General features: G+C 49.4%; 1 protein-coding gene across 1 annotated transcript; it reads right to left on the reverse strand.

Moving 5' to 3' along the window:
- Positions 1-6,505: 6,505 nt before the first annotated feature.
- LOC130143479 (olfactory receptor 14C36-like) lies at positions 6,506-7,441 on the reverse strand. The gene has a single exon (XM_056326161.1). The coding sequence runs from the start codon at positions 7,439-7,441 to the stop codon at positions 6,506-6,508; it is 936 nt and encodes a 311-aa protein (XP_056182136.1).
- Positions 7,442-24,804: the final 17,363 nt, after the last annotated feature.

Here is a 24,804-nt window from a genome sequence, read left to right on the forward strand (position 1 = left end):
GGGAACGTGTCGCAGCCGTTCTTCTCTTCTCCGGAGTAACAGCAGGGAAAGCATTCAAGAGTTAAATCACCTTGTTTGGTAGGCAGTTAAGAACGTGAGTCAAATTGGCCACTATTACATACAAAACAGAGCAAGTATTGGCTTTTGTTGTTGGCTCAAGGACATGGCTGTGAGGATTTTGATGGTATGTGCTGCGTGGATTTTAGGCACCCCATTGCAGCAACATGTTATCAAAACCTGAGAAAATGTCAGCCTTTTTGGCATCCATTCACTCAATTGGCAGTATTGTTTGTTTGCTATTGCCTTGGTTGCTGTCATGTTTGCAAGGGCCCTGCAGAGCATGGCAAACCTGGTACTAGCTCTTCAAAAAACAAAAAAAAAAAAGGGAGAAAGGGGTGTCGGTAACTGTAGAATCGTACCGAACAGAGACAGTGGGCTGTTTTGACATTGATAATGTGCAGTTTTGGTGTTGCTTTGGCGATGTGCAGCTGAGATCCTGCAGAAGAGTTCAATAACTTTGAGGGAGTATGAGAAGAAACTAGGATGCGACAGAAACAAAGGAGGAATGCGATCTCACCTCTAGAATATAAGGAAACAGCATGACAGTAGAGAGTAGCCTAGAGTGAACAGCGCTAAGGAATGTGTTGTATGAATTTGACTGATCACTCGAACTCTATTCATAAGCAGCTTGCAGAGTTGAGAAAAAACGTACAGGCCATAAAGGTTGAGAACGGGTTAACGGACTGGCTACAGAGTTTAGGAATTACTGGAGGGTTAAAAGACTTGTTTCTGCACGGGATAACGATGTTAATTGCCATTGTAATCTTTTTAATGATAATGGGCTGCGTGTGGAATTGCTTTATGAGAATGATGAACAGATTGATAAAAGGGGTCTGGATCACTCAAAAACAAAAAGGGGGATTTGTGGAGTGGCTGGAAGACAGCAGACCTATAATGAGCAATCCAGACCAAATAACTTGGTTGTAATAGCAGGCCGCAGCTGTAACAAGCTGCAGGTGTTGTGAAGGACATGTGCAAGGCCAAGGGAAACAAAGAGACTGTGTATTTGCAGAGAGGTAAGAGAGCTGGACAGAAAGATGAGAAAAAGCAGGATGTCTGCACAAGGGGGTAGCAGCGTGTGGGTGCCACACCGGGACCAATCAAATGGAGCGTGATGCCGCATGGAAAACAGCTAGGTGGTAAAAAAGACGCAAGAGGAGACTGATGTAACCAAGCGATTAATCAAGGTGTGGTTTACATTGAATTGTTAGTCCCTGACAGAAGGAAGAAAAGGGCCCCCGTTGTTATACATCATCAGCCTATTCAGGCCATTCCTGGGTTATAGGTTCATTATAAGAATAAGACTAGAGGCAACTGGGAAGGACCTGATCCTGTGTTATTTATCGGTAGAGGTTATTTTTGTATCTCCACAGGTAAAGGACCTATATGGGTCCCTAGCAAGTTTATGTGACCTGTATGTCAAGACCAGAAGATGGAAGAGAAGACTCAGAGCGAGCAGACAGAATAAACTGTCTATGTTGTAGGAGACGTAGACCGCGGGTATTATGCCAATGTATGCTATGTGGGGTAAAATGGTACTGTAAGCCAAAGCTTAAATGTAAATGGTGTAAAGGGTGTATGGACTTTAAATTGAGTACTGTGCGTTTGATTAGTAACCGGCCATGAAGCAAGAGAAAGCATATGGCTAGTGCAATACCATGCTGACTGGAGACAGTGCACATCATCAGAATCTGTGAAAGCACAGGTTTTTGGTGTGGAACATAGTAATCCCATTTTTGTACCTGAAATTTGGTCTGTTTTAGAGCAGGATTCGGAAGAAACTAAAAAGATTTGTTTAAAATGATTTGGATGGAAAAGAAATTGTAGAAATTGTAGGAGTAAACATGTTTGAGTGGTGGACTTGGTTGGCGGTCTTGATGAATTTTTTGCCTATAGGCCAAACTATTTTCGATGTTTTGCCTAGAACAAACGTATGGGTGACGTGGGCAAATATCACGGGAATAACAGATTTTTGTTTAAGTCTACAACAGCCAGACAATCCCTTTAGAACTTGTTTAATTGGTATTCTCCTGCAAGAGAATGAAACAAATTTTGATGGGTTTTGGAATATCAAAGCAGTGAATCTGACTTCCAATCAGAATGGTACATGTATGAGTCCAAATAGGCAATATGTTTGGCCTTCTCTGCGTAATGCAGTGTGGCAGAAGACGGTTATTGAGAATTTAAATCAGCCACATCATTTACCTTTGCAGGAGTTAGACTTGTTGGCTAGCATTTTATCTGTTGAATATGTCAAACTTATTGCAACTGATATGGTGAACTGTACCCACATGTCGTCACCACTTCAACCCATGAATGGCACTGGAGCAATTTGGTTTGGTGACCCGTGGCAGTTATGGCTAACACGTCAAAGTGAACCAGGGTTTTCTACAGGGTTTCAAAATCTAACCAGTTCACCTATTTGGGGTGAGTTGAAAATTGGGGGTTTCCATGTAAATGTATCACGGAGTTATCAGTTGCCACCGCGAGTCTTTCTGATATGTGGGGAAAGAGCGTGGCCAGCGATTCCTTTGTATCCTGTTGGTGGACCATGTTATTTAGGGCGTTTGACTTTGTTTGCTCCACACATGAAAGACTTATTAAAAATGACTCAACAATCTCACAGATCACGAAGGGCACTGCGCACCTTTGATGAAACATGTAATGACCGGGTCGATCTACATTCTATGACAGCAAATGTCCTAGCCTCCATATTTATGCTGGGGGCAATGGCAGCATTAAATACTAAGAATATACGAAGGTTAGCATGCTGAGGAGAGAAATGATTTAATCTTACATCGCAGATTTTAAGTTCGTTATTGTTTGATGTAGATAGTGTTAGGCATGCTACGTTACAAAATAGAGCTGCAATAGGTTTTTTGTTATTAGCACATGGACATGGTTGTGAGGATTTTGAAGGGATGTGTTGTGTGAACCTTTCCGATCATTCCATATCGATGCACAAGACGTTGTCACAACTGCAGGGAAACATGAAGCATATTCTTGCTGAAGATAATCCTTTCGATAAATGGTTGAGAGGATTTGGGATAACAGGTTGATTAAAGACGTTAGTGATGGAAGGAATACGCTTTGTTATAATCATTGTTGTAATGTTTTTAACTTTTAGCTGTTTATTTTCTTGTTTGAAGAAAGGTTTAACATCTATTGTGAAACAGACACGGGTTGTCCAAAAAGAAAAAAGGGGATAGGTAGAAAGATTTTTAAAGGACTGAGCACATATGTTACCATTGTCTGGGCTGGACAACCCGGGCCTGTTAGTTGAAGCTGCAGAGCAGCTTTAAATTGTCCTTGGAACAAGCAGTGTGAGGAAGAAAACAAGCTATGCACAAACAAGAAGCCAGGTGCAGAGCAAGTCCCGGGAACCATGAAATCAACACACTCTATTCGGCACACTCTGATCAGGCGCCTGCAGCATGCTCACCAGTCAGCGAAATGGACGCCCGCGTGGGCAGAGACTTTTATCCAATCACCTGTGTGTAGAGCCGCATGAGCGGTTGGATTAAGTTGTAAATATGACCTGTTTGTTTAATAAAGTGAGCACGGCATGTAGCCATATTGGTGTGATTGTCATGACTTGGCCAACTCTCCACAGGGGACCCTCTTCAGCCCTTCTCTGGACACACTTTAACACCTCAAAGTTTATCTTGCAGTGAGGGGCCCAAAATGGAAACAGTGTTCAAGGAGTGGCTTCAGCAGTGCTGAGTACAGGGGGTTGATCACTGCCCTAGTCCTGCTGGCCACACTGTTTCTGATACCAGACAGGATGATATTGGCCTTCTTGGCCACCCGGGCACACTGCTGGCTCATGCTCAACCATCTGTCAACTTGCACCCTCAGGGTACTTTCCCAGCAGGCAGCCTTCCAGCCACTCTGCACCAAGCCTGTAGCGTTGTGTGGGGTTGTTGTGACCCAAGTGCAGAACTGGCACTTCTCCTGGTTGAACTTCATACAGTTGGAGTCATTGAAATCATCCAACCCATGCAGATCCCTCTGGAGAGCCTTCCTTCCCTCAAGGAGATCAGCCCTCCCACCCAACTTGACATTGTATGAAAACTCACTGAGGATGCACGCAGTCCCCCTGGCCGCATCATTGATAAAGTTCTGAAGCAGGACTGGCCCCAACACTGAGCCCTGGGGAACACCACTCCTTATGGGCTGTCACCTGGATGTCACTCCATTTACTACCACTCCTGGGGCTTGGCTGTCCAGCCAGCTCTAACCCAGCGTAGAGAACACCCATCCAAGCCATGAGCAGCCAGGTTCTCCAGCAGAATGCGTGGGAGGTGGCGTCAAAGCTTCCCTAAGGTCCAGGTAGACAGTATCCACAGCCTTTCCCTCATCCTACAGGCCAGTCATCTTGTCACAAAAGAGGATCAGTTTCATGAGGCAGAACCTGCCTTCCATAAACCCATTCTGGCTGGTCCTGACCTCCTGGTTTTCCTGCACCTCCTGTGTGATGGTGCTCAGGATGATCTGCTCCACAGCCTTCCCTGGCACTAACATAAGGTTGATGCACCTGTAGTTATCCTCCTTCCTGCCTGTCTTGTAGGTGGGCACCACTCTGACTAACCTTCAGACTTCTGGGACCTCCCCAGTTAGCCAGCACTGTTAATAATCATCCCTGTTGTGGTGCAGATGAGGATAAGACCAATGATTATCACAGTGTTCCTGGATCATGAGATATTCATAGTCAAGGAAACTTTTGAAAACACCTTGTCCTTCCTGGACATCGACTTCAGCTGAACCACAAGTCCGCTGGTGCTGCAGAGACATCACAGGCAGCAATGCCCTCTCCTGCCAGCGCTCCACAGTCCAGCCCTGCATCTCTATGGTCCCAAGGACAGCAGGGTTTGCTCTCCCTAGGGACATACAATTTCACCTTTACAGTGACCTCTGTCCCCCACCCCAGCATGCTCTGCCGCAAAACTTGTGCTTGCGTGGGACCTTGGGCACTTGGTATCATTCATTTTTGGTTGTGGTTACATGTCTGAGCTTGGCCCAGGTGAGACAGGTGTGGTCCAGCGCATCTCTGCTCTGAAATAACCTAAATCAGGGAGGGAAAGGGGACAAAGTCTTATTTAAGCAGTGTGAGGAAGCCTTACGATCAATAACCTCACATCTTATTGGGGAATTTAGAGATCCTGTGGGTTTACATGGTAAGGGTTTGGGAGTGGTCATGGGGTTTGTAGGACTGGCAAAGGTGAGTTGAGATCAAGAGCTGACTCCATGGCCATAACAGCCACTTTCATTTGACTTCAAAATGGACCAGCCCCTGCCCAATGCTGAGCTAATAAGCAATACCAGTGGCACCTCTGTGATAACATATGGAAGAAAGGATAAAACCCAATGTGCAGCATCTGTAAGAGAGAGGAGTGAGAAATGTCTGAGAGAAAGAACCCTACCAACACCAAGATGAGTGAAGGAGAGGGTCTGTGAGAGAGAGTTCTGGTGGGATCCTACAAACCAATGCTCAAGCCACCATCCCCAACATTCACAGGACAGCACATTGACAATGCTCCTTTAGGTGTCTGCAGGTTCTTTGCATCGGTGGCTTAGCACAGCTGCCAGATGGGCCAACAACTGTGATGCTCACCTGGATCTGAAACCCTGTGTCATCTGTGTCCGCCTTGGCTCTAGGAGCAAAAAAATGGTGGAGTCTCATCTCCCAGGGGGAGTGAGGCAGGAGAGCAGCAGAGTGCACGTGCCAGGCCTCAGGGTGGCAGGCTGTGATCTATGTGGAAGGAGTGAACATTCATTAGAGTTCCCTGGAATTGCCTCACATGTTTCTAATTTGTTTTGCTATGGGCTGTTGGAGGTGGCTGTTCTTGCAGAGCAGCAGTGCTGAGCTTTGCCACCTGCCTTGGCACTTGGTTCCATCAGTGTCACAGCTTTGCAACCGCTGCCCTGCACAGCAGCACTGCCTGCTCATGGCCATGCCTGAGAAGGCTTCCCTGGGCAAGAGCATATATGTTAAGGATGTGATATATCCCCATATGTTTGGAAAGCGCTGTGCCATTTGACACTTAACTCTATGCATATGCAGTTTGGATAATGGAGTTTAAGGAACAAGCTTCTGTGCCCATAATAAAGAATTTAAAGAACGTGAAAAATATAGGTATGGATGAACTGATGGGGGACGGCAGATATTCTGCTGTATATCTATATCTATATCTATATATCTCTCTCTATATATATATCTATCTCACAGGTACAATTGCCTCGATGTATTATTATATAGATGCGTCACTGGAGGCCAATTTCACCGTCTTCCCAGTCACATGTACAAAGGCCTCTGGGTCAGGGAGGCTGGAAGTGGAGATGATACAGACATTGTAGGATCATCAATATTGTCACAGATACAACAATAAATGCACAGGACATTTCAGAGAGGATCTAGAAATGCCTTGTGAAGGGACATTGACACTTATTGCTGCTGAAAGACACCTGACTGCATCAGCTTCTTCAGTGCGTTCTTCAGTTCCTGGTTCCTCATGCTGTAGATGAGGGGGTTCAGTGCTGGAGGCACCACCGAGTACAGGACTGACACCACCAGATCCAGGGATGGGGAGGAGATGGAGGGGGGCTTCAGGTGGGCAAAAATGCCTGTGCTGACAAAGAGAGAGATGACAGCCAGGTGAGGGAGGCACGTGGAAAAGGCTTTGTGCCGTCCCTGCTCAGAGGGCATCCTCAGTACAACCCTGAAGATCTGCACGTAGGACAGAACAATGAAAACAAAACAGCCAAATGCTGCTAAGAGACTAACCACGATAAGCCCCACTTCCCTGAGGTAGGTGTGTGAGCAGGAGAGCTTGAGGATCTGTGGGATTTCACAGAAGAACTGTCCCAGGGCATTGCCGTGGCAGAGCGGCAGTGACAGTGTATTGGCCGTGTGCAGCGCAGCACAGAGAAACCCACTGGCCCAGGCAGCTGCTGCCATGTGGACACAAGCTCTGCTGCCCAGCAGGGTCCCGTAGTGCAGGGGCTGGCAGATGGCCACGTAGCGGTCATAGGCCATGACGGTGACAAAATAATACTCTGATGAAATATAAAATACAAAGAGAAAGGCTTGGGAAGCACATCCTGCATAGGAGATGTCCCTGGTGTCCCAGAGGGTGTTGGCCATGGCTTTTGGGAGAGTGGTAGAGATGGAGCCCACATCGAGGAGGGAAAGGTTGAGGAGGAAGAAGTACATGGGGGTGTGCAGGTGGTGGTCACACATTATGGCAGTGATGATGACGCTGTTGGCCATTAGGGTAGCCAGGTAGATGCCCAGCAAGAGCCAGAAGGTCAAGAGCTGCAGCTCCCGCGTGTCTGCAAGTGCCAGGAGGAATAACTGGGTGGTGGAACTGCTGTTGGACATCTGATACCTTGGAATGTAAGGACCTGTTCAAAAGTCAGGGACCTGTTAGGAGAGACTTCTCTGAGCAAAGTCAAAGCCCTTTCTCCTAGATCTGCCCCCACTGCGCCATGTCCCCCCCTCTGCCGCTCCTAGGAGAGCTCCCTGCAGAGCCGTGGCTGGAGCTGTGCTGAGTGCTGGCCGAGTGTGCTGTGAGGAGCAGGGGCTGTGCCCGCTGGCTGCCCAGCAGTGAGCCCTGCTCTGCAGCAGGGGCTTCATGGGAACCGTGGGGGCAGGGGCCAGTCCTGGCCTTGCACTGGCTCAGCCCAAACTGCTCCCAGCGCAGAAGGGCCTGTCAGCATCGGCTCTGCCCGTGCTGAGCAACGGCCATGGCCAGAGTCAGGTCAGGAGGGCTTTGTGCTGTGCTCAGGGAGAGCAGAGTGAGTGCTGAGAGGCAAGGGGACTGTCTGTGCCTTAGGGCAGTGTGAGGGAATCCGGTGAGTCCCTCCAGCTCCTTCTCAGCTGCCCTGCACTTGCAGCTTTCTGTGATAGAGTCCAACCACACTGCCATGTGTCCTGGTTTAACCCTGGCTGGAAATTATGTACCACAGGGATGCTCACTTAATTCCCCCTCACCCATAAGTATGAGGAGGAGAATCAGAAAGGAATGTAAATCTTCAAGTTTGAGATTAGAATAATTTCACAAATGAAGAACAATAAAAATGAAAGTACAATAAAAATAATGAGAATAAGTTATAATGAGAGGGAGGCAGTTGGGGGTAATAAAATCCAACAGGAAAAAAAAGAAAGGAAGGAAGGAAGGAAGGAAGGAAGGAAGGAAGGAAGGAAGGAAGGAAGAAACAAACAAGGAAGGAAAGAAAGGAAAAAGAAAAAAAGAAAGAGAGAAAGAAAGAAAGAAGGAACAAGGGAAGACAGTGATACCCAATACAACTGCTCACCACCCACTGACTGATACCCAGCCAGTCCCCAGCATCGACTGGCAGACCCCAGCAAACCCCACCAAGTTTATATACCAAGCATGAACATGTTGCATCACATTCAAACAACCAAAAATATCAGTGCATTTTCAAAATTCTTCTCACAAGTCCTTGCTACTTAGATGAAAATTAACTCTATCCCAGCCACAACCAGGACACTTTGTTACCCTAAAAAGCAACCAGACACTGCTGAGAGCAGAGGGATCCACTACAGAGCACAGAATGGCTCGCCCTTTCTCAAAGTCTCAGCACCCCCCTTCTAGCCAAGGACACCCATTGTCACAGCGTGCCCTGGAAGCAGCGTGCAGCTTGGGTGGACACCCCAAGGAGGTGACCAAGGGTCCTGACTATGGGAATTGTTAAAGGAGAGCCAGCTCCTTCCCCAGCATCACACACTGCATTGCCCACAGCTTGACAGCTTAGAGGAAACCTCCTTGCTGTGCTCACATCGGCACAGGAGGACTCACAAGGTCTGAGCCTGAGCCTGCAGCTGAAACTCCCATTCCAACAGAGCCTGTCAGTTATCCCACAATCATCTGAGCAAAGCCAGGAGAGAGACAGATGGACACTCTGGAATGTCTTTCCCTTCCCCAGCTGCACAGCACCTCCCAGACAAGAGCAATGCAGGACAGCCAAGCTCGACGCCTGGAGCTGTCCCTGCCAGCAGCTCTTTCTCTGGCCCCAGGGCTCTTCCCTGCCAGCGCTCACAGAGCCCAGCTCAGCCCCTGTGTGCCCAGCTCTGCCCTGCAGCCGCTCTCTGTCTGCACACCTGAAAGAAAAACAGGTCACCCAAACCCTGATTGAAAAGGAAAGCTGACGCTGGTTTGATCTGGATGCTGCTGCAGAGTGAAGGCACTTGCTGACCTTCCTCCTAAACATCACTGTGATGCTCTGAGAGTCTCTGCCCCCGCTCTGACCTGCACAGCGGAGTTTCCATTTCTACCAAGAAGAGCAAGATAAAAGTGGAAGCAGAGATTCAGGCAAGAACAGACTCCAGCAGAAAACCCCTGCCATGAATGTGCTCATGAAAAGTCACCTTGGAAATGAGGTGGGCATGAGCAGAAGCTGCAAGCAGCCCTGACCAATGCAGCACCCACGCAACAGCACGAGAACATTGCCCTGACAGGGTTTGCTCCTTCCACCTACAGATTCTCCCCGCAGCCGCACGGGAGCCCCCCGGCAGGCTGAGAGCTGCCCCTGGCAGGCGGCAGAGCCCCTGCCCCAGCACACAGCCCCCTGGGCTGCAGGGACCCTGCTGGCAAGGACAGCCCTGGGCACCCCTGCCTGCACAGCCACCTTCACAGCCCTGCAGCCGGCCCTGGCACAAGGCAGCCCACATGCCCTGGCCCTCCCACGCTGCAGCAGGGAAGCCCTGCTCTGCAGCACACTGGCCTCCTCCACAGCAAAAGGCTCCCACACGGTCCCACAGGCTGGGGGGGGCCCAGCTGCTGCAGACCCGGCTAGGAACTGCAGAGGCATTGCCCTGCAGCCACAGACTCACCTGGTCAAGGGCTCTGCAGATTTCTCCAAGGGTGAGCTCTCAGCATTGTCCCAGCCCAGACTGCCTTGAAGCTCTGGGTGCCTGGCTCCTGTGCCCTGGGTGCCTGCAGGCAGTGCCTCAGCCCTGCTGTGCTTTGCAGAGGAGCTGCTGGTGGGCAGAGCTGTCTCTCTGCAGTGCTGCCTGCTTGCCATGAGCTCCCTCCATGGCAGGAGCCCGGCCCAGCTCAGCAGCAGGGAGCAGCCCAAGGCAGCCCTTGCTCTGCCCCTCGGGGCTCCCTCCAGGTGCCCCTGGGGCTGCACGGGAACCTGCTGGGGAACAGCCGGATGCAATCACTGATGCTCCCGGCCTCAGCTGGGCAGAGACACTTCTGTCCAGCAGTGGCATTTCTCTGAGGAGATAAAGTTTTGTGCATCAGTATCAACTTTTGTTAACCCAGTACTAGAGAGGACACCAGGAAGACTGCAGCAAAGGATCTAAGCACTCTTAAACAGCGTGTGTGAGCGTGTGTGTATGTGTGTGTCTGGTGGTTCTACAGGCAGGGGCGGGGAGGATGTCTTCAGTGCTTCAGTAAGCATTGCAGAGTCAATTGAAGCCCTTCATTGCATAGTCCTACGGGTACAAAGACTCAGCTCTCCTTTTCCCATGCCAGGTCTCTGCTCTGAAGCAAAGCCACTGCACCCACGGGCTCTGGGACACTTTGTACCAGGTTTCTTCATGGCAGAGCTGGGCTGGTGCCACAGCTGGGGGGCTTCAGCCCAGATGTGCAGCAGTGCCCTCAGCCAGGGGCACACGCAGAGGCAAGTGGAGCCAGTGCTGTTGCAGACAGAGCTGTGACACTGAGGGAACCAAGTGCCAAGGCAGGTGGCAGAGCTCAGCACAGCTGCTTGGCAAGGACAGCCGCCTCCAACAATTCCAACACTCAAAATGGAGTTTATACTTGTGAGGCAATTCCAGGGAACCCTAAGGAGTGTTCACCCCTTCTGCACAGGCCACAGCCTGCCAGTGTGTGACCTGGGGCCTGCTCTCTGCTGCTCTCCTGCCTCACTCCCCCTGGGAGATGAGACTCCACCATTTCTTTGCTTCTAGAACCAAGGTAGACATGGATGACACAGGGTTTCAGATCCAGGTGAGCATCACAGCTGTTGGCCCCTCTGACAGTTGTGCTAGAACGCTGATGCAAAGAACGGGCAGACACTTAAAGGAGCATTGTCACTGTGCTGCCCTGTGACTGTCAGCGGGTGGTTACTTGACCACAGGCTTGTAGGATCCCACCAAGCCTCTGTCTCACTGATCCCCCCCTTCTTCACTCACCTTGATATCTATAGGGTTGTTCTCTCACATAATTCTCACTCCTCTCCCTTTGTGTTTTGTCCTTTCTGCCATAGGGTATCACGGAGGTGCCACTGCGATTGCTTATTGGCTCAGGTTTGGGCAGTGGCTGGTCCATTTTGGAGTCAAATGAAAGTGGCTTTTATGTCCATGGAGTCAGCTCTTCATCTCTTCTCACCTTTGCCAGCCCTACGAACCCCCTGACCACTCCCAAACCCTTGCCATGTAAATACACAGTACCCCTAAATTCCCCAGTAAGGTGTGAGGTTATTGATCCTAAGGCTTCCTCATGCTGGTTAAATAAGAATTTCCCCCTTCCCCTCCCTGACTTAGGTTATTTCACAGCAGAGATGCACTGGACCACAGCTGTGTCATCAGGGCCAAGATCAGACATGTCAGAAAAAAAAAGCGGGTACCAAGTGCCCAAGGTCCCATGAAAGCACAAGTTTTGCGGCAGAGCATGCTGGGCTGGTTGGCAGTTGGCACTGTAAAGGTGAAATGAGATGTCCCTAAGGGGAGCAAACCCTGCTGTCCTTGGGACCATAGAGATGCAGGGCTGGACTGTGCAGTGCTGGCAGGAGAGGGCATTGCTGCTGTGATGTCTCTGCAGCACCAGAGGACCTGTGGTGCAGGTGAAGCTGATGTCCAGGAAGGTGTCGTGGTTTAACCCCGGCCGTTAATGGAAATCTACCAGCAACTAAACACCACGCAGCCACTTGCTCACTCCCCCCCACCCGGAGGGGTGAGGAGGAGAATCAGAAAGGAATGTAAAACTTGAGGGTTGAGATATGAAGAATTTAAAAATTAAATTGTTAAGAGATAAGAACAACAGTAATAATAATGATAATAAAAATAACGATGATGATGATGATAATAATGACAACAATAACAACAACTAGGAATGGAAAGGTGGGAAAAAAAGGTAAAATCCAAAGGAAGGGAAAAGGAAAAAAACACAGCACTGTACTAGCTACTAATAAGAAAATAAACTCCATACCAGATGAAACCAGGACAGTATCCACCCCTTATTCCATACCATTTATGTCATGCTACATTTTCCCATACATCATCATCATCACTCCTCCTGTACTTTATATAAATACACAGATATCACCCCTTAGTCTATGGACCCTCCCTATAAAATCCATTGAGTTCATTTAGTCCATGATGTAAGGCTCCATCCGTTATCACAGCCTTTCTGGGCAAGGAGGACGGTATGAGGTGTTGAATTATTCCACGTTGAAGCCAGTTCTAATCCTATTACAGCTGCACTGATCTGGTTTCACCAGTCAATCTTTGCTGGTGTGGCAGTAGAAGAAGAAGTAAGGTTCAAATCTTCCCATCTAAAGATGGTAGAAATGGATGCCACAAGATTATCCAGTCTCTCCACGGTGTGGCTTCAGATTCTACCATCATCACCAAAGACAATATACAGCATTACGTAACAATTAACATCACTTACTTTATTGACTGTTTTCACCCAAAATCAATTCCCATTGTGGCGCACGTCGAACTTCCCCACCTTCCCGCACTACCCACCAAGTGCTCCCAGGCCCTTGAGCAAAAAACAGTCCCACAAATGGGTTTGCCTTTGCCTGAGGCAGGAATGACCCCGACTGCTTTCCCAAGCATATTTGTAAGGTGCACTACAGGACCTTTATCCCCCTCTACAATACACAAAAGCTTTGGCTGGGCAGGACCAGCTCGGGTAGCAGATCCTCTGGTATTAACCAACCAGGTAGCCTTTGCTAGATGTTTATGCCAACGTTTGAAAGTTCCACCACCCATTGCTCTCAGTGTAGTCTTTAACAGTTCGTTACATCGTTCAATTTTCCCAGAGGCTGGTGCATGATAGGGAATGTGATATACCCACTCAATACCATGGTCTTTGGCCCACGTGTCTATGAGACCGTTTCAGAAATGAGTTCCGTTGCCTGATTCGTTTCTTTCTGGGGTGCCATGTCACCACAAGACCTGTCTTTAAAGGCCTAGGATAGCGTTCTGGGCACTGGCATGGGGCACAGGGTATGTTTCCAGCAAATGGTGGTTGCTTCCACCATTGTAAGCATGTGTCGCTCGCCTTGGCGGGTCTGTGGGAGTGTGATATACTCAATTTGTCAAGCCTCACCATATTTATATTTCAGCCATCATCCCCAATACCACAGAGCCTTTAACCGTTTGGCTTGCTTAATTGCAGCGCATGTTACACATTCATGAATTACCTGTGCAATAGTGTCCATGGTTAAGTCCACCCCTCCGTCTCGGGCCCATCTATATGTTGCAGCTCCTCCTTGATGACCTGAAGTGTCATGAGCCCACCGAGCTATAAATAATTCACCTTTATGTTGCCTATCCAAATCTACTTGAGCCAGTTCAATCCTTCCCAAATGGGTAGGATTTAGGTGACATCCATCAGTGAAAGTATGGAAACGCTGTGGTGACAGCAAAGCAGGGCAGCGATATGGTGCCTACAGCCTGCACAGAAACAGGGGCAGGTGTCCAACCATGTGGAACAGACTGCGCTGGAGATGGAAAAGGGTTTCAGCAAGTCTGGAAAACCTGAAGAGAACCCAGCTCTTTGTCCCCTTGGCTATGGCAGCTGTTTCTGACACTGAGGCCTGTGAGAAGACATGTCCTCATGGCACTGGGGCAACGTTGCCTCCTTGCAGCCCCATGGGGAAGCTGGAAGTTGCTGTGCCATTGTTGTCCTTCACTGGGCATTGGATCCCCCACCTTCCATTGTCCCCAGGAAGAGCCCTGAGCGCTCTGTGTGAGGGACAGCACCGACCTTCCCACAGGCTGCAGGTCACGGCTTGGCCGTTCTGCTTCATCAAGCAAGCCAAGGCTTTGCTCAGCAGCAGAGCTGCCTGCACAGCGCCTTTGCCTTCCTGCACTCACAGCCTCCAAGGATGGGCTCTAACAGGGCCATGGGGAGGCTTTCTCGGTCATGGCCCTCAGCGGGGATTGTTAATGCTTCCAGGGACTTTGGGGTTTGCTTCTGACTTGGTGTTCTTGAGAGGTTTCTTCAGCCTCCTCTCATGATCTGAAGTTCACAGCACCACAGACACCCTGCGCTCATTAGGAATCAGAAAGCCCTGACAAGCCATGTCTCTCCCATCAGGGACATCTGGTCTTCAAGTCTTGCTTGCACAGTTAATGAGATAAGTTTCAGAAGTACAGTGACAGAGGAAGGCAGGTAATGACCACTCTGGAGAAGAGATAGAAGGCTTTTCCAATTCCTATTGATGCAGAGTGTCTCTTTAATAGATGTGGCCATGTGGGAAAAGCAGTCCCTGGAGCCAAACACCGTGTGGACAGCCTTGCCTCTTACTTTTCCTGCCCCACTATTTCTCTCCTTTTCTCCATGGGACTTACACCACTTTACATGAGACTTCTTCAACCAGCTCTGCAGCTGAATATAGCAAGTGCTTGGCAGCAATTATTGGCTGTTTTCCTTAGAGAACAGGGTGTTAAAGACAAATAAAAGAGGGATTGCTTATCAGGGGGTGTGTGGGGGGGAATGGGTTAGAAATTCATAAATAAAAAATATATTGCTTTGCTGTATTATTGCTAGTTCAAGCAGATACCCATGAGGTCTGTTGCCACAACTGAAGAGTTGCCCATAGGGAATATTAGAGACACTGCTGAAAGACAGTCCAACTTTTCCTCTCTGAACCTTAAAGCAGAAGCTGCATGGGTAAAATGGATTGGAGTGATCACAGAGGAAGAGGAGAAAGGCATCTGGAGATGAACTTCTTAACCCAGAGCTGTAAATGAGGAAACCAGGACGTCAGCATATAACAAATGTCTTGAATTCCAGAGAAGGTGTGAACTTTCTGGGACTCATGACAAATATTGGGATGTTTTCAAATTTTTTTTACACATATATATGTAGAAATTCTTCCACTTTGATCTACATGTACATAATCATAATACAATACCATAATACAACTGGTATTAAGAACAGCACAGACTGTGCCTTCAGATGCCAGCTTCATACCTAATGCCAATCCATTTTGCACAGCTATAGGGGCTATTCCTCAAACTTCTTCCTGCAAAGCCTTCGTGGCACCTGCAGTGTCCTTGGCCACCTCCTCCATTCCTGTGGATCTCTTTATCACTGCCTTCTACAATTCAGCAACCGCTAACCAAGGAATGACCAAGGCCACAAGGTAAAGGTTAAGGGCAAGGGGTTGGCCATTCACCAGCAGCTTCCTGCAGACGACTTCTTCCAATCCATCTTATCCTGTAAGCCAGGGACACACTCAGCACAGCACAGCCTGAAGGCCAAGGGGTACATGGAGCACAGCACAGGCCTGCTCAGCTTTTCTGATACACTCATCACTAACTCCTCCATGTACAAAGGTCTTCTGCTCAGATTCTCTGAACCTCCTGATGAACGTTCCAAGGAGAAAGACAACTCCTTTAAAATGCTAAAGAAAGTGACCTTCATTTGAAGGCCTTGGTTGAAACGTAATTGGAAGATGATCCCTGTCAAACATGGTGCGAATATTCTCCTGGACTTGTTCTGAAAAGAAAGATAAGGCAGGACTTGTGTAAGATGTGGACGGCACCTTTGAGTTCAGTATGGGTGAAGGTGGTAGGGTAGAAAGTAAGGGAAGTCAGCAAGACAAATTCTAGCAGGGCTGAGTAGATAGGAATGATGACCCACGCAAAGCCTTTGGTAGTGCTCTTGCTAATGCAGCCCAGGATGCCATTGGCCTTATTTGAAAGGTGCAAAGCCAGGAGAAGAGGAGGCTTTGGGGACACCTAATAACAGCCTTCCCATAACTTCTTGGGTCATATCATCAAGAAAATGCAGCCAGCTTCTCACTGTTGTGCATGATGGGAGGATGAGGGCCAATGGGCATCAGCTGAAGCAAAGGAAGACAATCTTTCTCCCCATGAAGACAGACAAACAGTGGAGCAGATGTCCCAGAGACCTTGTGCCACGTCCATCCTTTGAGCTTTTCAAGCCCCACTTGAAGGAAGGCCTGAGCTACTCGCTCTAGCCCCATAACTGATCATTCTCTGAGCAGCACATTGGCCTGGACACCTCCTGAGGTCCCTTCCAGCATGAATGATTCTGGCTCTCAATCCACCATGGGTCTTTGTTGCAGTACTCTCCAAACTATCAAGCTGCAACAAGGTCTTTTACCATCTCATACCAACATACTCTTCATGCCAGTCACTCTGCTGCCTTCTATTAGTGTCTCCCCACACAGGGTACACTCTCTCTGCTTCTTCCTCCTCTCTCTTCCTTGGCTGCCCAACCTCTTAACAGAACCAGCCACAGCTGCACCTTATTTACATCAGCCATCCCACCGCCCCAGAAGGCAGCCCACAGCTGTATATTATTGATTTTAATTAACCCAGCTTCATTCTTCTACAGATCTTGCCTTCATGATGGGAGGGAAATCACTCAGAGTACCAGTAGGTGTTGAAGCTAAAGAGAAAGCTGGTCAGATGACATGTGACTTTCTTTTCCCACGCCAAGCTTTGCTGCTAAGAGGCAGGGCTGCTTGGATGGTACTTCCAAAAAGCCCTGACTGATTCCTTTCTTCATCCTTTCCTACCTTTCTCCTTCCTTTCCCATGTACAATTGCTTCTCCTTGACCACCCTTGTATCCTCCCACGCAAGCAGCACGCCTCTCCTTTCCCTTTCCTCCTTGGACGTTGTCTGTCTTCCTTTGGGGATTCTCAGCTCTTCACCATGGGAGTGCCTACCATGGTCAGCAATACCATTGAAGAGCTGCCTCACTTCATTATCTGTGGTGTCCTGCAGTTCCTTATGCTGTTACCTTGCCAGCGGCACCACAGGGCAGGGTGAGCCATGTCCATGCACATATCAAAAGCTGGTCCAAGTAGCACCTTCCAAAACACTGCGATTTGGGAATTGGGACCTCAGAGGTTTTTCCAAGTAGACGTGGTCAGCCCTTTAGTGGGGGCAGAATAACCCCACCATGAGGGCACCTGAGCAGCTGAGGTACAAACCTGAGGAGGAGAAGGGCCTGAGTATTATGGGGGATGCATAGGAGGTGCTGGCGCATGCTCAGCATGTCTAAGGCCACCTGCATGTGGGGCTGAATTAGGGGGTGCGTGGCCACTCAGACAAGGGATTTATCATCCCCCTTGACTCAGCATCATCACCCCTGACACAGCACTGTTGTGGCCACATCGGGATTATCTGTGTCTGGGCTTTGAGGTTTCTCATTCTGGAGGAATGGGGAAAAACTGGAGAGGCTGTGGAGGATACCTGCCTGGATGGAGTCTGGAGTCTATGGAGAGAGACTGAAGGTCCTGGGCTTCTTGAGACCGGCAAAGTGGAGCCTCAAGGCACTACAGTAGAAGCATGCATCTGCTTAGAAAGGGAGTGTGGGAGGTAAGGGAGTGATTTCTGATAGTGGCAGGAAGATACAACCTCCACAAAGTACAACTTGGAAGGATAAGACTGGATGTGAGGAGAAAGAAATGTCACCCTGAGGATTGATCTGTGATGCCACAGTTCACCCAGAGGGAGCCTGGATCAGCCCATGGCTTTGAGATTTAAAGATAAAGCAGGGATGAGTGCAGAGACATCAGTGAAGGCAGACAAACAAGGGCGTGAGGGCTGGGTGGGAAAGACAGAAATGTGCCAACCGCCAGAGTGTGCAGGAGCAGGCTGGAAACTAGGACCATGCGCGGCAATCAGTTAGCTGAGGGGAATGTGCTCGAGCTTGTCTAGACAACGATTAACATGATGAGATGTTTACAGAGCACAGGGGAGTGGGGGACGGATGGCGCCAAGGATGGCGCCAAGGAAAGGTAACAGCTTGCTGTTAATTGATGGCAGTTAACCACCAATCAGGGATTCCCTAGTATGCAAGGCTTAGCTTCAAGAACCAATCTGTTTCAAACGCGCAGCTTCTGAAAGTGTATAGAAACTCATGCTTCTGTACAATAAATTGACATTTGCTTGCATCAAGCTGCGTCCCGTCTCTTCATTCGCCGCAAATTGGTGACCCCGACGTGATGCGTTTAAGGCTCTGACGTGAAGGGCTCTCGAATCGCCTATCTGAGCGACTTGCAGTGAATCCCACAGAACTTTGAGTGATCTGCTGAAAGGAAGCAGGAGCCGGCCTGAAATCCCTCCGGAGCTGAGAGGTGAGCTGTGGGAAATCTGTAACGGGGAATCAGGCTTCGTCCCCAGAAAGAGACGTATATGGACTCATGAAGGGTCTTCTAGTCAGATCCGGGAGTCCGTGCCTCAGTCTCCTCAAATGGTGACCCCTATGGTGGTGTTCCGAAGCCTTGGAAGAATAAGGACGGAAAAAAGACAGCTCGTGGAAGAGGGCTGCGTTCCGGAGGAGACAGCTTGGCTGAACGATCGTCTTGCTGTCTGGACCAGGTGGACAACCTAAACCCCGAGGATAACACCTGTATGCATTGAGACAGGTGAGCAGCCAAGAAACTTTAGAGACTTTGAAAGAATGAAAGTGTGTACAGACAGCAGCCAATTGTATGATGCTGCCGCGGAGGGGAACTCTGTGTCGGGAATGCATTTAACATCTTGGTGGCAAATTCTGACTACTCTTCGCCAAGGGTGGACTAATTCTACTAGTGGTGCTAAACCAGAGGAAGCTGTAAATTCCACCGACAGCGCGACTCTTCTCAAGACACCGTCAGCGATGGCGATTCTGTCCACACCTCCTCTGCCCCCAAAGCTTCTGTCACTGACTGCAGCGACCCTCACAACACAGGAGCAAGCACGGGAACAGGACAACTCGGAGAATGATTCCATTGGCACTGATAAACCTTTTGATCCAGGTCCTATAGATCTGGAAAAGGAGCTAGACCTTTTCCCCACCCCCTCGTCTCTCCTGATGCATTGATTGTATTTTTGGGGAGGGTGAAAGGGAGTCTGAGGGATTGGTGGCAGGAATGCAAGTGGGAAACACTTAAGTGATGGGTTTGGGGAGTCGCTAGGGCATGTTCAGTATTTTGTCAGACAAATCAACCTGCAGAGTGGCAGCCTGTGCAATACGAGGCTGTTAAAGGGTTAAGCAAAGCAGTGCGGGAAGGGAGGATTTATAATGCATTTGCTATGTCCCTTCTTGAAGTGATGGCAGAGCCTTATACACTCACACTGCATGATTGGAAGTTATTGCTTTGTATGGTACTAACTGATACAGTATATGATGTGGTTATTTGATTTTTGTGAGCTGTGTGTAGTGGCCTTGATTGAAAACCTTAATCAGGAATTGCTGTTAACTATGAGCAGTTGGCTGGAGAAAATAACTGTGCCGATTCTGTGACTCAGGCAAGGTATCCCAGGGACGACTGTTTGCAAATGAAGGAATGGCTATTAAGGCAGTCAGGATGGGGGAGTCTTGCCACAGTCTTGCAGGGTCCTAGAGAGTCACTAACTTTAATACTAACTTGATTGATTGGCTTCAGAATATTTTGCAACAAGTCGAACATCAGGAAGCTCAAGGGTTGCTTTTAAAACAACTAGCTGTGATAATGCCAATGAAAATTGTAAACGGGCAACTTTCACAATCGCAACCCCAACATGTGTCAAATGATTGTAACGCAGAACTCACAGCAGACTGTAATTCTCAGGCTGAGTTCTGGAATGCAGCATAACACATTTTTGCTTCTCTAATCTCTTCTGTAAGAATAGTACACGCTCTTAACTTGCTTAGTAAATTAGGCTGCTAGCTTGCTAAACAAAGCAATACTACAAATCCTATTCTTTTTTTTTTCTGGCTTATTAACAGATGTTGATTCTGTCCATCATATGTCGCTACAGAACCGAGTTGCTATTGATTTTTATTATTAGCACAGGGACGCAAGTGTGAAGACTTTGATAGGATGTGTTACGTGAATCTGAGTGACCACTGTGAATTAATTTACAAAAGTATACAAAACTCAAAAGCCTTAAAACAAAGTTCTGCAACAGAGCCAGGGGCGGGATGCCTTTGGTCTCTTCTCACGGCTGGGAAACTTTGGGCCATGACTCAAAAGTATTACAGGATTTATTATAATTATCTTTAACCACCTTATTGATGTTTGCCTTATGTCTCCCATACCTTTTTTTTTCCTGTATTCAGTGTTTAGTTGATTGTGACATAAAGCAGGTCATGGTCACCCAGCTACACCCCCTTTGCCTCCTTGCAATTAACAAGCAAAAAAGGGGAGGATAGAGAATGTCTGAAGAGAGAGATAGGAGAGGAAGCTGGAGAATATTTGACCTAACAAGAGATGAGAGAACAGCTGGGTATTGTGAAGGAGAATAGGAAAGATAAACATGGTTATCTAGTGTTTAATAGGTGTCTGCACGCTTGTAGAGATATATAGCTATGTAACTGCATGAATGATTCCTGCCCTGAGCCTGGTGGCGCATACAGCTGCGGTTTGTGTCCAGGCTCAGAGATGTAAATAGGGGCTTCTCTGTTTTGGTGAAAGTGTTTCTCTTTGCATAAAAAAGAGAGGGAATGAAGGGAATGACCCCAGAGGTATGTTCAGAGAAGGCATGCTATGTTTCGAACTTTTTGACTGAACCAGTTCTTGTTTGGTGTGCCCTTCCATCTATGTATAATGTTAATCCAAAAGAAGCTGATATTCTTTACACTTTGGATTTCGATAATTGTCTTTCTGTAGATGCTAATGCAGTAGGAGGCTATGATGGGAACGTGTCGCAGCGGTTCTTCTCTTCTCCAGAGTAACAGCAGGGAAAGCATTAAAGAGTTAAATCACCTTGTTTGGTAGGCAGTTAAGAATGTGAGTCAAAATTGCCACTGCTTTTTGTTGTTGGTTCAGGGACATGGCTGTGAGGATTTTGATGGTATGTGCTGCGTGGATTTTAGGCGCCCCATTGCAGCAACATGTTATCAAAATCTGAGAAAATGTCAGCCTTTTTGGCATCCATTCACTCAATTGGCAGTATTGTTTGTTTGCTATTGCCTTGGTTGCTGTCATGTTTGCAAGGGCCCTGCAGAACATGGCAAACCTGGTACTAGCTGTTCAAAAACAAAAAGGGGAAATTGTAAAATTGTACGGAACAAAGACAGTGGGTTATTTTGACATTAATAATATGTCTCAGTTGGTTTTTTATTTGTTCTATTACTTATACCTTGTTTTTACTCGTTCGGTTTCAAAGGTTCTTTTTGTGCAACAGGAAGGGGGAGATGCAGGAGCGGGCTGGAAAGTAGGACCATGCGTGGCAATCAGTTAGCTGAGGGGAATGTGCTCGAGCTTGTCTAGACAACAATTAACATGAGGAGTTGTTTACAGAGCACAGGGGAGTGGGAGATGGATGGTGCCAAGGATGGCGCTAAAGAAATGTAACAGCTTGCTGTTAATTGATGGCAGTTAACCACCAATCAGGGATTGCCTAGTATGCAAGGCTTAGCTTCAAGAACCAATCTGTTTCAAACGTGCAGCTTCTGAAAGTGTATAAAAACTCGTGCTTCTGTACAATAAATTGACATTTGCTTGCATCAAGCTGCGTCCCGTCTCTTCATTCGCCACAGGGGCGTGTGGGCTAACAGCAGTTTCATGGGTGAAAAAGAAGGAAAGCACTGAGTCCATAACACAAATTAGTAATAAGCTATTTCTTCTTGCAGCTCCCATCACCTTTGGCTAATAACAATCTTTGACAGCAAAGTAACGATTAAAGTCCTCAGGACCAAATTTAACCCACTGACCAAGAAGTGGCAAATGAATCCGCTCTTGTGGCTGAAGTCAAGAATGGCCAGTGGTACCAAAGGGACCGATGTTTCTGTGTGTTGGTTCTAGGGAATCATGCTCTGCATTTCAGTTACGGACTACGTATTGCTGGCTCTGCCCTGAGTTACGGATGATACACTAAAAACCTCACCTGTCCCACCATCAGGTAGTCATGGTCTTCTGGCACTCTCGCTGCACAGGGGGAGAGAAACCCAGATTCATTTCACTGAAGTAATGCAAAAGACAACCTCAGGAATGCCGAGAAGAATTTTTTGTGAAGTGGACATTTTTCTGGATTTTTCAGATTTGCATTCAGTATGCTTTACTTAAGTTTTAGCTGTCTACACTGAGCAACAAAATTCTTAATAAATTATTACCGAGGGGAAAAAAAATGCAAAGCCTCTTGGGAAGACGACAGCATGAGCTTACTAGAATCGCAGGCCATTAATTCCTTGGGTAAAGCAGCATCCTTCTGTGGTGCTGGATTTAGCTTTGATGACAACATTGACAAAATTTCTGCTTCTGGTTTAATTTGAAGTGTGAAACTGTTAGCAACCCTGCCCAAACATCATTTTCCTCACTTCAGCTATGCGGAAGAGCAGAGGGATATTACTTTCAGTTTAAAAATAGGAACAGTTTCCATCAGTTTATTCAATTTTGCCCCCTTTCTGGAACTTACTGCGCTTTTACTTGCCTTGGTGGTTAGGGGCTGTGCTGTAAACCAAAGCAATAAGGACGACTTTAGTTAAAGAAGAGGTTTGGGTTTGTACCTTCTTGCTAAGAAATCTTACGACAACTCCAAGATAGTGTATTTGAGGTCACGAAACACACAGGTGCTCAGTCTTCTCACTGTCTTGCTTTGAGGGCAGCCAAGACAGAGGAATGTCATTTTCTTCTGCCACTGCTGGTGACCTGTGGGCAAGATGCAAGCAGAGAGAGAGAGATCACCGCACTCTTCCTTCCCCGGCTCCCTGCTCTTCTTTGCCTTTCGGTTCATAGCAGATTCCTGTTCTGCAGCGCTAAGGATGGTTCTGCTGGTTCCTGCAGTCTGCCTGCAGTCACAGCTGACAGCACAAGGCAGAGGAGAGGGCAGATCTGCACCAGTGCAGCTCAGGCACCGCCTCAGAGCTGTGCCAGCGCACAGTGCAAGCACTCGCAGTGACAAAGGTGCCGCTTAAGAGTTCTGGTCTTTGTGAATATAGCTAATCTTGTTCTTTTTCTTTTTTCCTCTCTCTTTTCTTCACACACACGCACCCCCCCCAACACCTTCCCTTAACCAAGTAACATTGTGGTACCCAAAACATCCTGTGGCAATTAGTTTCCCTGGTCCCTGTGATTAAGTACCTGATTTGATTTCTCCTATTTGAAAACCTCCATTCGTCGTGCTTGCCTCCTTTACACTAACTACAACTTTACTACCTATGTTTTTATACAATAACCGCCCCTCTGAAGATTCCTTCTTCAGTATTTCCTTCAGCTGAAGCTAGTTCTTACCCTCGCTGCTGATTTTCTCTGCCCCATTTTAACTCTACCAGATCTGTTCTGGCGTGGGGATCAGAGCTGCACAGGTCTGCGGGTTTTTAGGGCAAATGTGACACAATTCCCGATTTGTTCCGCGTTCCTCTGCGCTCCTTACAAATTTGCTTTTCCTTTTGTGAACTGCCAGTGGTTTTTAAGCCGACACTTTGCAACACCTGCTCTGCCGGCAGCATTCCTCCCGGCGGGGTAAGCACCAGCCCGGTGCACCCCCGGCACATGGAGCAGCTCCCCAGCGCCCCGCTGCCCGCGTCCCCCTCTGTCCCCCCGTCCCCTCCGTCCCCGCCACCCGCGCCCCCGTCCGTCCCCTCCGTCCCCGCCGCCCGCACCCCGCGACAGCGCAGCGGCCCGGGCAGGTCCGGCTGCTCAGCAGAACCCGCCCCCGCCCCGCCCCTCCCTGGGATGCGAGGTGTCACGTGGCCCTGCGGCCCCGCCCCCTTTCCCGCGCGCGGTCCCGGTGCGGCGGGCAGCCATGGCGGGGCGCGGGGCTGCGGAACGCGTGCTCCCCGCTCTGCCCCGCCTGCAGCCGCTTTCCACGGCCCGGCGCCCGCCCGCGCCGTGGTTCAAGGACCTCCAGGCTGCCCCTGGGACGGCTCCGGGCTGGCGGCGGGGCCGCCCCGAGCTTCAGCCGCCCGGTAGCTCACGGAAACTACGGGGGATGCTGGTGGCAGCGGAGCTGAAGGGCCGGCGGGGTGAGGGGACCGGCGGGGCGGAGCGGGATGGCTGCGGGACATGGTGGGGGCTGAGGGACATGGCCCGGCTGAGGGGACTTGGGGAGCTGAATGGACGGGGGGAGTGAGGGGGATGGCGGGGCTGAGGGGGGGCTGAGGGCACCGGGGAGCTGAGGGGGATGGTGGGGCTGAGGGGGGGCTGAGGGGACCGGGGATCTGAGGGGGGCGGCGGGGCTGAGGGCACCGGCGAGCTGAGGGGGGCGGCGGGGCTGAGGGCACCGGCGAGCTGAGGGGGGCGGCGGGGCTGAGGGCACCGGCGAGCTGAGGGGGGCGGCGGGGCTGAGGCGGGGGTGGCCGGGGGCGGCCGTGCCGTGCCGAGGGACCGGGGCGCTGCGCGGACCAGCGCCGCGGCGGGGCTGAGGGCCGGGGGCCGCGGGGGAAGCGGAGGCCGCGCGGGCGGCGGTTGAGCGCGGCGTTGGTGCCACCTACCGACACGGACGCGTCGCAGCAGCCCGGCCCCGTCAGTGCCGACACCTTCCCCGCCAGGCTGCGGCGGCTGGTCAACAGCCCGCGCTGCCGCTCCGTTCGCTGGGATGCCTCCGGCCGGGGGCTGGTCATCAACCAGCCGCGCTGTGAGTGCGA

The sequence above is a fragment of the Falco biarmicus genome, unplaced genomic scaffold, assembly GCF_023638135.1.
Source record: "Falco biarmicus isolate bFalBia1 unplaced genomic scaffold, bFalBia1.pri scaffold_30, whole genome shotgun sequence".
Taxonomy (NCBI): Eukaryota; Metazoa; Chordata; class Aves; order Falconiformes; family Falconidae; genus Falco; species Falco biarmicus.

What these genes read in the sequence shown, in the direction of transcription:
- LOC130143479 (XM_056326161.1), bottom strand. Translation starts at nt 7,441, where the DNA reads ATGTCCAACAGCAGTTCCACCACCCAGTTATTCCTCCTGGCACTTGCA.